The 14,510-nt window shown below is 37.1% G+C and overlaps 1 protein-coding gene across 2 annotated transcripts in view; it reads right to left on the reverse strand.

Moving 5' to 3' along the window:
- Positions 1–7,559: 7,559 nt before the first annotated feature.
- IFRD1 (interferon related developmental regulator 1) overlaps positions 7,560–14,510 on the reverse strand; it is a 48,585-nt gene continuing 41,634 nt past the window's right edge. For both annotated transcript variants that reach the window (XM_004269883.4, XM_033428258.2), the window contains exons 9-12: positions 11,351–11,485; positions 10,723–10,851; positions 10,176–10,271; positions 7,560–8,325 (exon numbers count right to left, since the gene is read on the reverse strand). In XM_004269883.4, the coding sequence (XP_004269931.1) occupies positions 8,236–8,325; positions 10,176–10,271; positions 10,723–10,851; positions 11,351–11,485 (450 nt within the window). In that variant the 3' untranslated portion in view covers positions 7,560–8,235. The remainder of the gene's footprint in view (positions 8,326–10,175; positions 10,272–10,722; positions 10,852–11,350; positions 11,486–14,510) is intronic.

Below are 14,510 nucleotides of genomic sequence, written 5' to 3' on the forward strand. Positions count from 1 at the left end.
CTCTCCCGTTGCGGAGCACAGGCTCCAGACGCGCAGGCCCAGCGGCCATGGCTCACGGGCCCAGCCTCTCCGTGGCATGTGGGATCTTCCCGGATCAGGGCACGAACCCGCATCCCCTGCATTGGCAGGTGGACTCTCAACCACTGCACCACCAGGGAAGCCCTGTAATTGATTTTTGAATGTTATTACACTGTTCGTATTCTGGCGAGACTTCTCAAATCCCTTGTGCAAGAAGACGATGTATAAACACATAAAAAGATAAAATTAAGCTAGGCAGCCTGTGGCCATAAAAATTCTGAGAAGAAGAAAATGTTACTGTGAACCATTCTAATTGATGAGGTTTTAATACAAAACTATACTTTTTATATTCTCCCTCAATATGGTATAGGAGTCCCCACCTTAAAGGTATCCTTTAGTCATTACAGACTGGCTCTGAGACCTCAAGACAAAAATCTTAGCAAACTGAGTACGGAGATGAATACTGCAGCTGTTGGAGGCTAAACTTCAGGACCTCTCAGGTCTCTTCCTTCTGTGTTTCCTTAGAGTGCGGTCACTTACGTAATAAGTAATTCTAAAATTGTGGTTTACATTGAAGATAATATTCTCTAATGATAGCACAAGTTCAAGCTACACTGAAAAATCTGAATGGATTAAAAAGTTCTATTTTAAGATGTCTCTCTAGCACAGAGAACCTGTGACCTTTTAATTATGTGAAAAGAAGGTTCTAGGAAGACAAATTCTGATTGCTATCAAAGCTTTCTTCTTCACAGTTATCTCTTTTCATAAAATGAGTCTAATAATGGATGTGGGATTTTTTGATCGGGAAAGGATTTTAGACATGCTCTCATCTAGCCCCCATCCTTTCCACAAATGAGAAAATTGACGCTCAGAAGGTAAATGCCCAAGATCATACATTAGCTAGTTGCTGGGCTGGAAGCAGGCCTCACGCTTCTAAGTTCACTGCCCCTTCCCTTGTGTTACCTTTCTTCTCCACACCCTTCCTGAATCCTTTGTCAAGACTCAGCTCAAACCTCACCTCCATTAAGAATCAACCCGTCTTTTCCTTGTGCCCTTGCTGGATACTGTACATTCTTCTATCAGAACATCTGTTCTATTTTATCGCATTTATTTGCCTACATCTTTGATTTCCCCAATTGACTGAACACTCCATAGGGTAATCTCCAATCCTATTCTTCAAATGCCCAGTGCCAAGTTTAGAAGCCAGTGATTTATGTTAAGTTGGAACACCTAAAATATTTTATTTAGGATTTAAATCTCACTATTTCCAAAAGAATTTGAGGCAGTTAATAATAAGTACACTAACATAAAACTGAGGTTAAGAATCCTTGTGTCATATCTCTCTGGACTTTAGTAAAAGCAATGCAGAAAACTTCACGTCTGCCTATATGTGGCAACACACTATTGACTTCCTCTTAACATTTTAAAATTTTCCTTTAATGCCCAGCTACAGAATGAAGGCAAATATGATTAGAGTTAGGAGAAACCAAATTCAGGAAAAAAAAGATGAACACCTATAGAAGATCTGAAAAAAAAAAAGTATCAGCCATTTACTAAACAGATTAAACAGCACACTAAAATATTAAGACCGAACAATTTCCCAGTAATAACTAAAAACCTACTAGTACTTGTAAAAAAAAAAAAGTTCCCCCAGAACCCTAGCTAAGAAAAACAGTGAGCTCGAAAAGCCATGAACTAAATTTTTTTTCAAAGTAAAAACCTAAAAGGGTGTTTCAGTTATGCTGAAATTTTAATTAACAAGAACACCTAACTCCCTGAATATTTTAGGTAAGATACTACTGAAGCACTTTAGATATAGATATTACTGAATTCCAAATATACTTCATGGATCATTCCTAAGGGAATGACTTTAAGTGACAAAAAAAAAAAGTAACAGCATATAGAACAGAGGGGCCTTAGAGATCAATCAAATCTCATCCTTTTACAGATAAAACCAAAAGTGTTGACTGATGCATGGTCACAGATTCCTATTGTTTTAAAAATGTTTTATATTTTATCCTCTCTTTATATATTATCCCAAACACTAATATCTGATGAGGCATAAAGGTTGTGTCCCATCATAGGATCATCGTTCCAGACACAGCATCTATTTTAGGCTTGGTGGCTGACACATGGTTCATTTTTGGATCTCTGACTTGACATTCTTGAGCCTTAGCTTCCCCTCTAGGGATGTAATTACTATTGCTTAAATCTCATACTGAGGCTTGAATCAGTGTTTACAAAGTAGAGGACTAGCTAGAAAATCATAGCTACAAAAACTGACTTAAGAGCTGCACGACTAATAAAATCTCCAAACTACTGGCCTTGCTGCTAACTCTAAAGGTGATTCAATGCGACATCAAACCCAGAAGCACTAACATAACAACTTAGAGTGAACTCTGAAGTGCTCTGAATGGAAATCTCTTCATTTGAGTAAAGTCACAATGTAAATAGATGCTATTTCAATGCATTTTTAATTAAATGCAACATGCAAATGAAAAATAAAGAGCCACTAGAAAAAACTGAGTTGAGTGTGGTTCACGGACGCCAAGAGCCTGCAAATGACCCTGTGAGTAAATGGATACACGATCACATGGCCCTCAAGCCAGGACCCATAGCTGTTTGACACCCAGTTGTTGCTATCTTTGCATCTCCACATGAGAGCATCTGGGAACAACCAGCAGTGCTGGAGCAGCCAGAGTGTTACTAAATTCTGCATTGCACTAACTTGACCCTCCTTGACTGCGGTGTGCAAATTTGCTCATTAAGAGTGACCAACCAAAGTAGCATCCTTTTCGTGGAACCCTTTCTAATACCTTGAGCTGAAACATGTAAGTAATTTTATTTTCCTCCAGTTTAGATCAATGCTAACAGCTGATTCTTTTTGTCATTTAAGAATTCTTTGACTACCTACTAATAAATATTCTGACCAATATCATCGTCTATGAAAATTTGCTTTGCTCTTTACTTTTTACCATAGGTGCTTGGTATCAAACCAGAGAAATAACTCAAACCAGCACTGCTTGCCACAAAATAAAAATTGTTATAATAGGATTTAATTCAAAGCTAATAGGAAGCTTTATTGAGCAAGTCATGGTAATTTGTTCTATAATTCCAGTTCAGAGTCAGTGCCTCTTCACATCCAGGAAGTAATTTTTAAAATCAAGTCTAAATCATCTGTATCAAAAGTTAAAAAAGCACAGAGTAGGGCTTCCCTGCTGGTGCAGTGGTTAAGAATCCGCCTGCCAATGCAGGGGACACGGGTTCGAGCCCTGGTCCTGGAAGATCCTACATGCCACGGAGCAACTAAGCCTGTGGGCCACAACTACTGAGCTTGCGCTCTAGAGACTGCAAGCCACAACTACTGAGCCTGCGTGCCACAACTACTGAAGCCCGTGTGCCTAGAGCCCGTGCTCCACAATAAGAGAAGCCACCGCAATAAGGAGCCTGTACACGGCAACGAACAGTAGCCCCCACTCACCACAACCAGAGAAAAGCCCGCGCACAGCAACGAAGACCCAATGCAGCCAAAGATAAAATAAATTTAAAAATTAAAAAAAAAAAAAGCACAGAGCACATGCAACAAAAAACATCCTAGCCTCAAGAATCATAATTCAGTCTCAGTAGAGTAATAGCATGCAAATTACTTACAAAAATGTGAGCTTTGACTGCTAGGTTACCAGGAAAAATAAATTATTCAGAAGCAACTATAATGACTTTCTAGAAATTCTGTAGCTCTTTCTTTGCCTCCCTTCAGCACACGGTGCTCCTATAAGGCCCATAAACCCCAGCATGAAACTTTTGGTCTATATTTAGTGTTAACTTAGCCAAGCAGTGTAAGATTCCAAATAGTGACTTTTTTTCACAGTGCCTAAGGTTTTTAGTAAATATAGTACTGGGACTATGCTTTAAAAAGAAAAAAACCACCATGCCTTGATTTAAATGGTAACTGATGAGGTTCTGATTGGACTGAGATTTACATCCTTATTTGGCAGATGTGTAAACTGACACAGTTCCTGCACTTCTGCCAGGAGGTGCTCTCATATATAAATATCGGGTAGCAGGCTGGAGCTGCCACTCTGACAACTAACTTGCACAGGACTCCAGTCAACAGGAAAAGAATAAGGTTGACCGTCTAACCAGGATGAGGGCAGATCAGAGGACGCCTAGGGCTTGCAGTAGCTACAGAAGTGGACTGTGCGTGGGAGATTGCATGGCTACAGACCCAGTGCCCCCACTGCCGGCAGTGGAGGCGCTTTATCTCATCAACTTTCTTTCCTTTTCAAAGGCTTTATTCTGTGAGTTTTTAATGCATCCTCCTTTCTCAGGAATGTCAGCCTCTGACGTGGTTCCCTCTCACACATGCCAAGGACCATCTGCCCTCTGGGGTACATAAAAGCAGCACAGTGAGGAGTAGACTGTACCACAAGCCTACCCCCCTGACTATCTGAGCAGGATACTGAGGGTTAAGTGGTAAACGGATATATAACCCTTTATAATCCTACCCTCCATTGCCATTGCTAGACAGACATTAATTCATCCTTGAGACATATTGCATGTCAATTAGAAAATGTTTGCTCCACAAAATTCCTTTTACGTCTGTATTCAGTATGGACCTCACTCTCCTTTTGGGGGAAAAGAGTGTCATCTTTCAAAGCTTCATCTATACCTGAGGACCAGTTCATGAAGAAAGACAATGTAACTAGTAACTTTTTCTTAGAAGCATATATTAAAATCGATACCAAATTTCTTGGAAAATGAGAATGTTAGCTATTATTTTAATTATCATATTCAGCTTTAATCTCCCAACTACCTCATCTGTTTTAAACCATCTATTCTTTGAAAAAATAATAGGATGGCCTCATTTTGAACATTGACTGTTTTTCTCTCTCCTGTAAACCTAACCCTTGAAGTATCAGTCACCTCCACTCCGCCTTAAAGGTGAGGAAAATGGAGACTAAGCAACTCCTCCTGCCAAAGTCTGAATTCAACCCTATTTTACACCAGTGAGGGGGATGAGATTTTTTATGGCTTATGAGCCGTTAGACTTCTGGAGAACCAGTGAAGAACAAAACAAGACAACCTACCTCATTTTATCTACTCTGTATCTGAAAGGCCACATCCAGAAGTTTTGAGTCACAAAAAGAAAATAGGTATTCTCACATGAACTGTTCAACCTGGGGATATTTTCAAGTATTTCTTGCTTTTTCTTTCAAATATTATATCTCATTCCCAGGAAATTAAAACATGCTACCAAAGACTTGAGTCAAAGATACCAGTTGGTTCAAAATTAATGACTGAACCTCGAAGAACTTATTAGCCAGGGACCATTTTAAATTCCTTTAAGCCAGCAAGATTAACCAAGAATCAAGGAATGAATTGGTCTCTCATATACCATTTTACTGCCCTGAAGAAAACGCAAGCATTCTTTCACATTGAATCCCCAGTTATCCTGTCTAGCAACTACCCATCAATTTGACAAAAAAAGGTACCCGTCTATAAATTTAATATACAAATTAACACTTGTTTATATCTTCTTCCTCCTAAAATCCCAGTAAAAAGGGAGAATAAAAATTATAAAACCACAAGTATAAAAATAGGAGGAAACAACATTGAGCAAGATTTCAACAAATGTATCAAACATGGGAAGGAGAGAGTGGTTGGTACCTGCCTTAGCAGACCTCCGGAGGACCATCACTGCTGAGTGAGGTGACAGACCCTGCAGAATTCAGGCAGGCTCAGGAACTGGAGGCAAAAGTGAAGTATGGAGCTAAACACAGGCAGGTAATTTCACGTTAGCTGAAAATATAATGCAATAAGACGACTGGAAAACCATGTTACAGAAATCTCCCAAGAAAAAGAAATAAGGCCAGACACTCAACCCAGCAGCTCTAGCATCTCATGGGAGTTCCAGATCAAAGAAAAGTGTATGTGTGTGTGAAGGGGGAGGGGAGGTCAAGAACTTAGTATTTTCCAGACTGCCAGAGTCCACCGAAGCACAGTACCACCCACTTTTAGAACAGTACAGATTCAAAGAACAAAAGAAAAAGAAACAAATCAGAAATTAAAATCCCATCAGATATCACAGCAACACTTTAATTAGAATAGAGCAATGCCTTCAAAATCCTGAATTTGGTTTTCTACCTAGAATTTTATATACCAAGCCAAAGTATCTGTCAGACATTTAAAGTCTCATTTCCAGAAGTTACTGAAGGAAGTGTTCCACTTTAACAGGAAAGTAACCTAATAACGAACACAGGGGGTCCAGGAGATGTGTAATCCAACTCGCTAGAGGGAAACAAATCCCAGGATGATGAAGTCTCAGGAAACAGCTGTATACTAAGATGAGAGAGAAGTTAGTCTAGACTGAAACAAGTACTCTGTTTGGCTTTGACCATGTGGAAGGTAGATTAAAGAAGTATTTTACAAATTTACTTGGGACTATTTTGGAAAAGTTAGCGATATGTGTGTAAAACCAAGACAAGATGTCCTATGAGAATGGAAATGTAAGCATAGTAAACCATCTAGTTCAGAAATGAATAGAAATATGGTCACTATAATGCAAACGATGCTAATTTAACCAAAAAAAAAACAAACAGCCAAAACAAAATGGGAGAAGGGAAAAGTAAAAAGGCAGAAATCTTCACCTATCGAATAAAGAAATAGCTGTGTAAGCATACTACTTAGAAATCTGAAACCAAGGTGCTAGGGAAAAAAAACTATAAAGGCTGAAATGAAATGCCTCCTGAGAAATGGGAAAGGATGGCACAGGGAGCTAACTTCCTTATAAGCCTTGAAATACTATTATACTATGTATATATATATATATATATATATATCACTTTAATAAAAATAAAAATTCATTAATATTTTAAAATATACATATATGAAATTGAAATTTTAGAAAAAATATTATTTGCAATCTCTTCTCCATGGTTCTAACCTACTTGGAATATAAAGAGGTGACAACACACAATGCCAGGTTCGAGATTCCAAGTCTGTTTTCCATTGCACTGTTTCTGAGGGATGGAACTCATACTCCCAGAAGCAATAGTGGTTGCACAGGCCGGCCAATGATTTTCAATGAAGAGGGCACATCAGACCTTCCAGAAGAGGTTGAACATGTGGCAGAGAGATGCTAGTTTAGAAAAAATACCTCTATGTTGGTCCTTATCTACATGCTTCCCCACCCCTCATCACTATTTTCTGCATTAATATAAAGAAATAAATCTATGAATTCTAAACTGCAGGTATTACTTGTGCAATGTAATTTTAATATAAAGTTTAATAATAACAAAACCCTAATACATTGTCAAAATGCTCACAACTTCCCATAAAGTAAAAAAATCACCCCATGGGCAACCAAGCAGCACTAGTCTTAATAGCTGGAAGGCCAATGATATATTGCTATAGTTTTTCATTTATTTTCATGTTTCCAAATATACAAAGCAAGTTCTGTTTCACTCTCTCCCTACCCCATTTCATCACTTTGAACTCTGAACTTCAAACCCATAAATGTTCCTCTATTAAAAAAGAAGCACTTTTAGTGTGAAAAGATCTTTATTTCAAAATAAAGGGCACAAGGTCTTACACAGCAGATAAAATTAGTGTTACTGCCCTCAGAGGTCAAGGCTAGCAAATTTTCTGGCATATACAAATTCATTATGAATAACAGATGGACTGAGTGGCCTGTAAGTGCAGCTGTAAGGTCTCATGGTATAATTCCCTTTGTTGATCCCAGTAACAAAATTATTAGGTTCCATTTAAAATTGAAAATAATAGCAGCTTTTCCAGAAGATCTAGCTCCCAAAATCGTATCCAGAACTCATCTAAGATCTTAAGTTAAATACCTTGTATATCTATATCATTATAATCAATATTTCTGACAACCACAACGTAAGAAATTTAACCTCAGCTAATAGTTTTTCTCATCATGAAATCAAGTGAAATACTATATTTTTGCTCTCTTCATAAATAGAAAATGACCACACACTACAAACACTTTATTAATGTTTACTGATTATATATACAGAGAATATTCAATAACCAGAACTCACCAGTTGCAATACTACAAATTAAATTATAATATAACCCCTACTACAAAAGCTATCTGTTGACCCAAGATAAAAAACTGTCTCTAGAGTTTAAATACATAAGAAATTTTTTTTTTTTTTTAAAAAAAGGGAAATTAGAAAGTGGTCTTCAAATGCTAAAAGCCTAGAAGAATTCTCCAACATCTGCTCTCTTATCTCGACATTTGCTTCGGGCTTTTGTTCGAGCTTTGAAGGCGGCAGAATTATATAAATGCTGAAATGAAGAAAAGGAAAATACAGGTGAGCCACTAAGGCTTCAGATATTCTTATAAAGTTAAAAAAAAAAGATAAATAAAAAAATCACAAAGGAAAGAAATGAACTAATTTGACTCTAGAAATATTTTAAATGTTTATAAGACAGACACAAAGAATGAGGGGGAAAATTAACACATTATAGTTCATGGCTATTCTATATGAAAAAAAATAGCCAAACATGTAAAATACCAAGAAAATTCCAGCCAAAAAATTTTTTTAAAGTATATAAACATTTATTCTGATCAAGGAAAAGACAAATCATGAATTAATGTGAACAAAATACTCAACTTTGCTGTTAATTAAAATAATAAGGGAAACTATCATAAGGTTTCATTCAAACTAACAAATTTTTAAAATTATAAAACCCAATGCTGTCAAATATGTGTGTAATAGCTACATGCTTTCATTCACCACTGAAAATAATTAAAAATGATAGAATTATTTTGGAAGGTAATTTGGCAATGCATATCAAAAAATCATAATCAAGCCCTGTAGTCCCATGCAAGGATTTCTTCCAAGAAATAATTCGAAAGAGAAATTATGTAAAAATATTAGTATTTATTCAAAACAGTTTTAAAATACCCAACAATTATATGGCCATCAAAATGATCAAATGTAAAGATTCTTTACAATATACAATTAAACAATTCAGACCCACTAGGATGGCTATAATTTAAAACAAAAATAAAACCAAAAAAGTGTTGGTAGGGATGTCAAAATTTGAACTCTTATACTGCTAGTGGGAATGCAAAATGCACTACAGTCACTGTAGAAAACAGTTTGGTGGTTCCTTAAAAAGTTAAACACAGAATTACCACGTGACCAAGCAACTCCACTTCTAGGCATACAACTAAAAGAATCAAAAACAGGTGCTCTAACAAAACTTGTACATATATGTTCATAGCAGCACGATTTAAAAGGGGCAAAAAGTGGAAACAAGCCAAATGTCCACCAACTAACGAACAGATAAACATGTGGCATATCCACACAATGAAGGATTATTTGGCCACAAAAAGGACTGAAGTAATGACACGCTACAACATGGATGAACCTTGGCAACATTATGCTAAATGAAAAAACCAGTCACAAAAGGTCACATTATATGATTCTATGTATATGAAATATCCAGAATAGGTAAACCCATAGACAGAATGCACATTAGTGACTGTCAGCAGCTGGGGGGAGAAGAGGGGAAGGGAATGGAGAATGAATACTTAATGGACATAAGGTTCCTTCTGAGGTGGTGAAAATGTTTGGAAACTAGATAGTGGTGACAGTTGTGCAACACTGTAAGTGTACTAAATGCCACTAAATTGTACAGTGTAGAATAGTTTTTTATGTTATGTGAATTTTACCTTAGTAAAAAAAATTAAAATATAAGGGTTTTTGAAATGTTAAATAAAAATATTAACCACCATTTAATGTTACAAACTCTCTGAGCACATTTGTTTCCTCATTTGTAAAATGAATCTGGTACTTCCTAAGTTTAGGCTCAGTTATCTGATACGAAAGAAGCACTGTGTAAATATTTATCCTTAACTATATAAACTTCATAAGCAAAAGGAAACAAAAGATAAAAATAGCTTCTATGTTAATAGGATTATGGATAAAAATTTTTCATCATAACCCTCCATACTCTAAATGCAGTGAAGTTTCTATACTTTTAGTCCAGCTACTCTGTGTCCGAAACATCATAAGAACTAAAATCTCACAGACATAGCTAAATACCTATCACCTGGCAGAATCAAAGCTTTGGCTCCACTTTTCTTCTGTGCATTTAGTTCTATTGAAAACAAAAACCAAACCTACCCTTTCAAAACGAGAAATCTTCATTGTTTTAAGTGTTGCAGCATCAAGCATCACTGGGGGTCCAAGTTCAAAAACATTGCGAAGGAATTCATTTGACTTAAATAAAAGAGAAATGCAGTAAGTCTCAGTATTAAATATCAGCTTTTTTTTTAACTACATAAAGTGAAATCTGGTTAACAGAAGTTATGTAGAGCTTATAAATATGAATGTAAGTCACTTATTTTCTTTCTGTTTCTCGTAAGACCAAATGGTTTTCCAATGCCTTGAATTCAAGAAAGCTATGTCAAACTATCTGCTTCCCTACAAAGATATCAAGTGTTCCAACAGCTATATAGATGCTCCACTAGGCTTACACAATACAAAAACAAAAAGAAGAGTTTCATGTTTATTAAATTTAACTTTTAAAAATAAACTTGCTATTTTGCATATCATATGCTGAAAACATTCTGTATATTCAAACTAACTTCAAAAGCCAGTTAAGTAAGGTAGATTTAAAACTCCTCCCTAATTTAAAAGCAAACATACAGAAAGGATGTCACCCACTCACCTGCAAGTGGTACTGCATCCCTGATCCAAGAACCTCCTTAAAGGTGTCATATGTATGTTTTTTGACCCAGCAATCAATATACATGCGTTCAGGACCAAATTTAACAGTTTCTGTTGGAAAATCCCGTTCCTGGCCAATAGAAGAACAACAATTGTAAGAGGAACCAAAATGATCTAAAGAGATCCTACATAAACACAATTTCTAAATAGACATGTATATGCTGAAATGAATAATGTGGTTTAAACCGATACCTCCATCCCTGAAATATGAATAGACTAGAAAGTGGAAGTACTATCCCACATATAAGGGTGTAGAATTTGCCTAGTTGTGGTAGACTTAAAGACACAACCAAGTTTGGATAAATATTAATGGCAAAACCACCTTGTTGTGAATGTTTTTAAATTTCAAAAGCACTCAACAAACTTGGTGAAAAGTCAGGTATTTGTACTGGTCTAGGATTGGCAGGGGCGGAGGGAGGGGAGGTTACAGGACAAGTCAGAAAGACAAGATATCCTCACAAGCCAGTGGTGAAATTGGGGGAAGCAGAAGTCTAGGAAAGGTAGGGAAGATAAATGGGGTTTACAGACCAACCATCAAGGAGTATCTATTACAGCATTAAGTGGCCTACCTCTACCGCCCTAAGGATGTCTCTGAACACCGACCGCTGCTTTCTCTTGTCCACTTTGGCCCGGTGCTTAGTTCCATCGGTAGCCAAAGCCCTAAGCATCTGAGTCAAAGACTCCATGTCTTCGTAAAAAAAGTCCTGGTCAGAAAAAAAAATTTGGTTTTGTTTGTAGTTTGTTGTTTCTTTCCCCCCACCCTCTTCTAGAATTAACAAAAAACAGTCCACCTTGGAAATATCCAACAGGGTTACACAGAGCAACGCAAATCTTGGAGCTATTTAGAGATCTTCGCACAGATACACACATAAACACTTACTGTCATGCAAAAATTTAATCCAGAAATGTTGCCTACAAGATGATACACTACCACCAAACAATGAACATTCCTCTTCCAAGTATAACCAGATGCATTCAACCAATGCTTACTGTGTTCCTACTGTATTCAAGACATTACTGGGATTTCCAAGTTCAGTGATAGTCAGATACACATAAACCAATAGTTCAGTGATAGTCAGTGATAGTTCAGATACACAAGTTCAGTGATAGTCAGATACACATAAACCAATACAGCTTCTACCCCCTGGCTCCCTAGTCCCCAAAGCACATATTCCCACAATTCCAAATATTCTTATTCCAAAAGGGCAAGCTATCAGTAATGCTTTTTAAAGCACCTAATTTCTAATTTATTGGCCATATTTCAAATAAGCAACCGAGTATTTACATCAGGTGCACAACTCAAGTGATTAAATTATTTAAGAAAGGAAGATATTTTAATCCCTTTTGGAGGGAAGCCACAAAATGTATTACTATTTGCTATGACCTTAAGTTGACTATGGGCTTCCTTTTTACAGTTTAAGTGGCTATACTTTGAAAGTCTCTTTATTTTGGGTGTTTTTACTCCCTGATTAAATTTTACAACCACATTAAACTAAAAGATTATTCCAAGTTCTTTAGCTGACCAAAACTAGAGCAGACACGCATGGAAGCCAGAAGGTGACCCATCTCCAGTTCTAGTTATTAATGCCTATTTAAGATTTTTTGCATTGGTGGTAACAATCACTTAACTTATTCTATTAAAACAAGCAGCTCAGACTTCCCTGGTGGCGCAGTGGGTAAGAATCCGCCTGCCAATGCAGGGGACACGGGTTCGATCCCTGGTCCAGGAAGATCCCTCATGCCATGGAGCAACTAAGCCCATGCGCCACAACTACTGAGCCTGCGCTCTAGAGCCCGAGAGCCATAACTACTGAGCGTGCACACCACAACTACTGAAGCCTGCACACCCTAGAGCCCGTGTGCTCTAGGGCCCGCATGCCACAACTACTGAGCCCGTATGCAGCACCTACTAAAGCCCGTGCACCTACAGTTCATGCTCCTCAACAAGAGAAGCCACCGCAATGAGAAGCCCGCGCACCACAACGAAGAGGAGCCCCCGCTCGCCGAAACTAGAGAAAGCCCACATGCAGCAACAAAGACCCAGCGCAGCCAAAGATAAAAACATAAAATAAGCAGCTCTTATTCTAGGCATTCTTCACACTGTATACATAATTGTTCAATCTCAAAAAATATAAATATAATTTCTTTTAACGTCTAAAATGAAAAAAATTATTACATTCATGGAAAATAAGCTTGAAATTAACACATTCTTTTTTTTTTTTTAATTTATTTATTTATTTTTGGCTGCGTTGGGTCTTCGTTGCTGTGCGCAGGCTTTCTCTAGTTGTGGCGAGCAGGGGCTACTCTTTGTTGCAGTGCCCGGGCTTCTCGTTGCGGTGGCTTCTCTTGTTGTGGAGCACAGGCTCTAGGTGCACAGGCTCAGTAGTTGTGGCTCACGGGCTTAGTTGCTCCACGGCATGTGGGATCTTCCCGGACCATGGCTCGAACCCATGTCCCCTGCATTGGCAGGCAGATTCTTAACCATTATGACCAGGGAAGCCCCAGATATTCTTAATTTAAAGTATTTTCTCATTGTCAGTATTTTAGAGATTGTATATTCTTAACTGTTCTAACAAATGTTTTCTTCAAATGTTCTGATTCAACTTCCTATGTCTGAGTTAGCTGGAAATAACACCTGTCAAGAAGATTTTCATCTAGAAAAGCAGGTACCAAAGCTGATAAGATGTGATTAAAACAGTCCAATGATACTTTGATCTGTATATTTAAATTCCAATAAATTTGATTCCATCATAAAAAAACGGGAATCATTTTACTGCTAGAAACAAATACATTGCAAAGACTGGAAGTTCTCTACTCATTTCATTGACTACTTGTTCTTTTGTATTATTCTCAAAAATAAAATTTATGGAAGATTTAAAAAAATATATATGGGAGAATACACCAAAAATTAACAAGACTTTATGCATTACCTTAATTTGTTCTAAGAACTGGGAACTACTGCTAGTGGTCTCAACAATCTTACCTCCCAGCATACATCTGGCCATGTCTAAAGACATTTTTGGTTATCATCATCTGCCAGGAGGTGCTACTGGCCTCTAATGAGTAGAAGCTAGGGAAGCTGCTAAACATCCTGAAATGTACAAGACAGCGCCCCCTCCAACAACAAAAGTTATCCAGCCCAACGTATCAACAGTGCTGAAGTTGAGAAACTCCATGGTAAATAATCTTAGCAATCAATAAAACTCAATCTAGTTTACAGAGTCTGAACCATTGAGTTGAATATAGTACTTGTGAAAATAAATATTAAGTACTGTAGGGAAATGTCTCCATAAAGTGCCTGTGCTTTAAAAAGAAAGAAAACATAATATATAACAAAAATAGTCCATAAACAGCATCCAAAAGCCAATTTACTGAAGTTTGGGATAACTGCATAGTAAAACTTCACACTCAGGAACAAATGAAAAATGGGCTCCTAGAGGGACAAATACCTAACTCTTAACAATAATGAAAAGAAAATTGCATAGTCATTGCCACACAACAGGGTCAAAAGTCCTAGATCAGAACCTCAAGCCTACTACTCACTACACCAAGTTTTAAAAATTACAAATCTGTTTCATCACCTGTAAAATGAAAATATCCACCCTCCCATCACATGATAGTTTTAAGGATTAAATAAGACAGGAAATATAAATTTGCCCAATAAATTATGAAGCATGAACTATTACATCAGTATTCTAGATTTAGAGGAATTTACATAGAATTGGACTT

Source organism: Orcinus orca, chromosome 9 (genome assembly GCF_937001465.1).
Source record: "Orcinus orca chromosome 9, mOrcOrc1.1, whole genome shotgun sequence".
NCBI lineage: Eukaryota > Metazoa > Chordata > Mammalia > Artiodactyla > Delphinidae > Orcinus > Orcinus orca.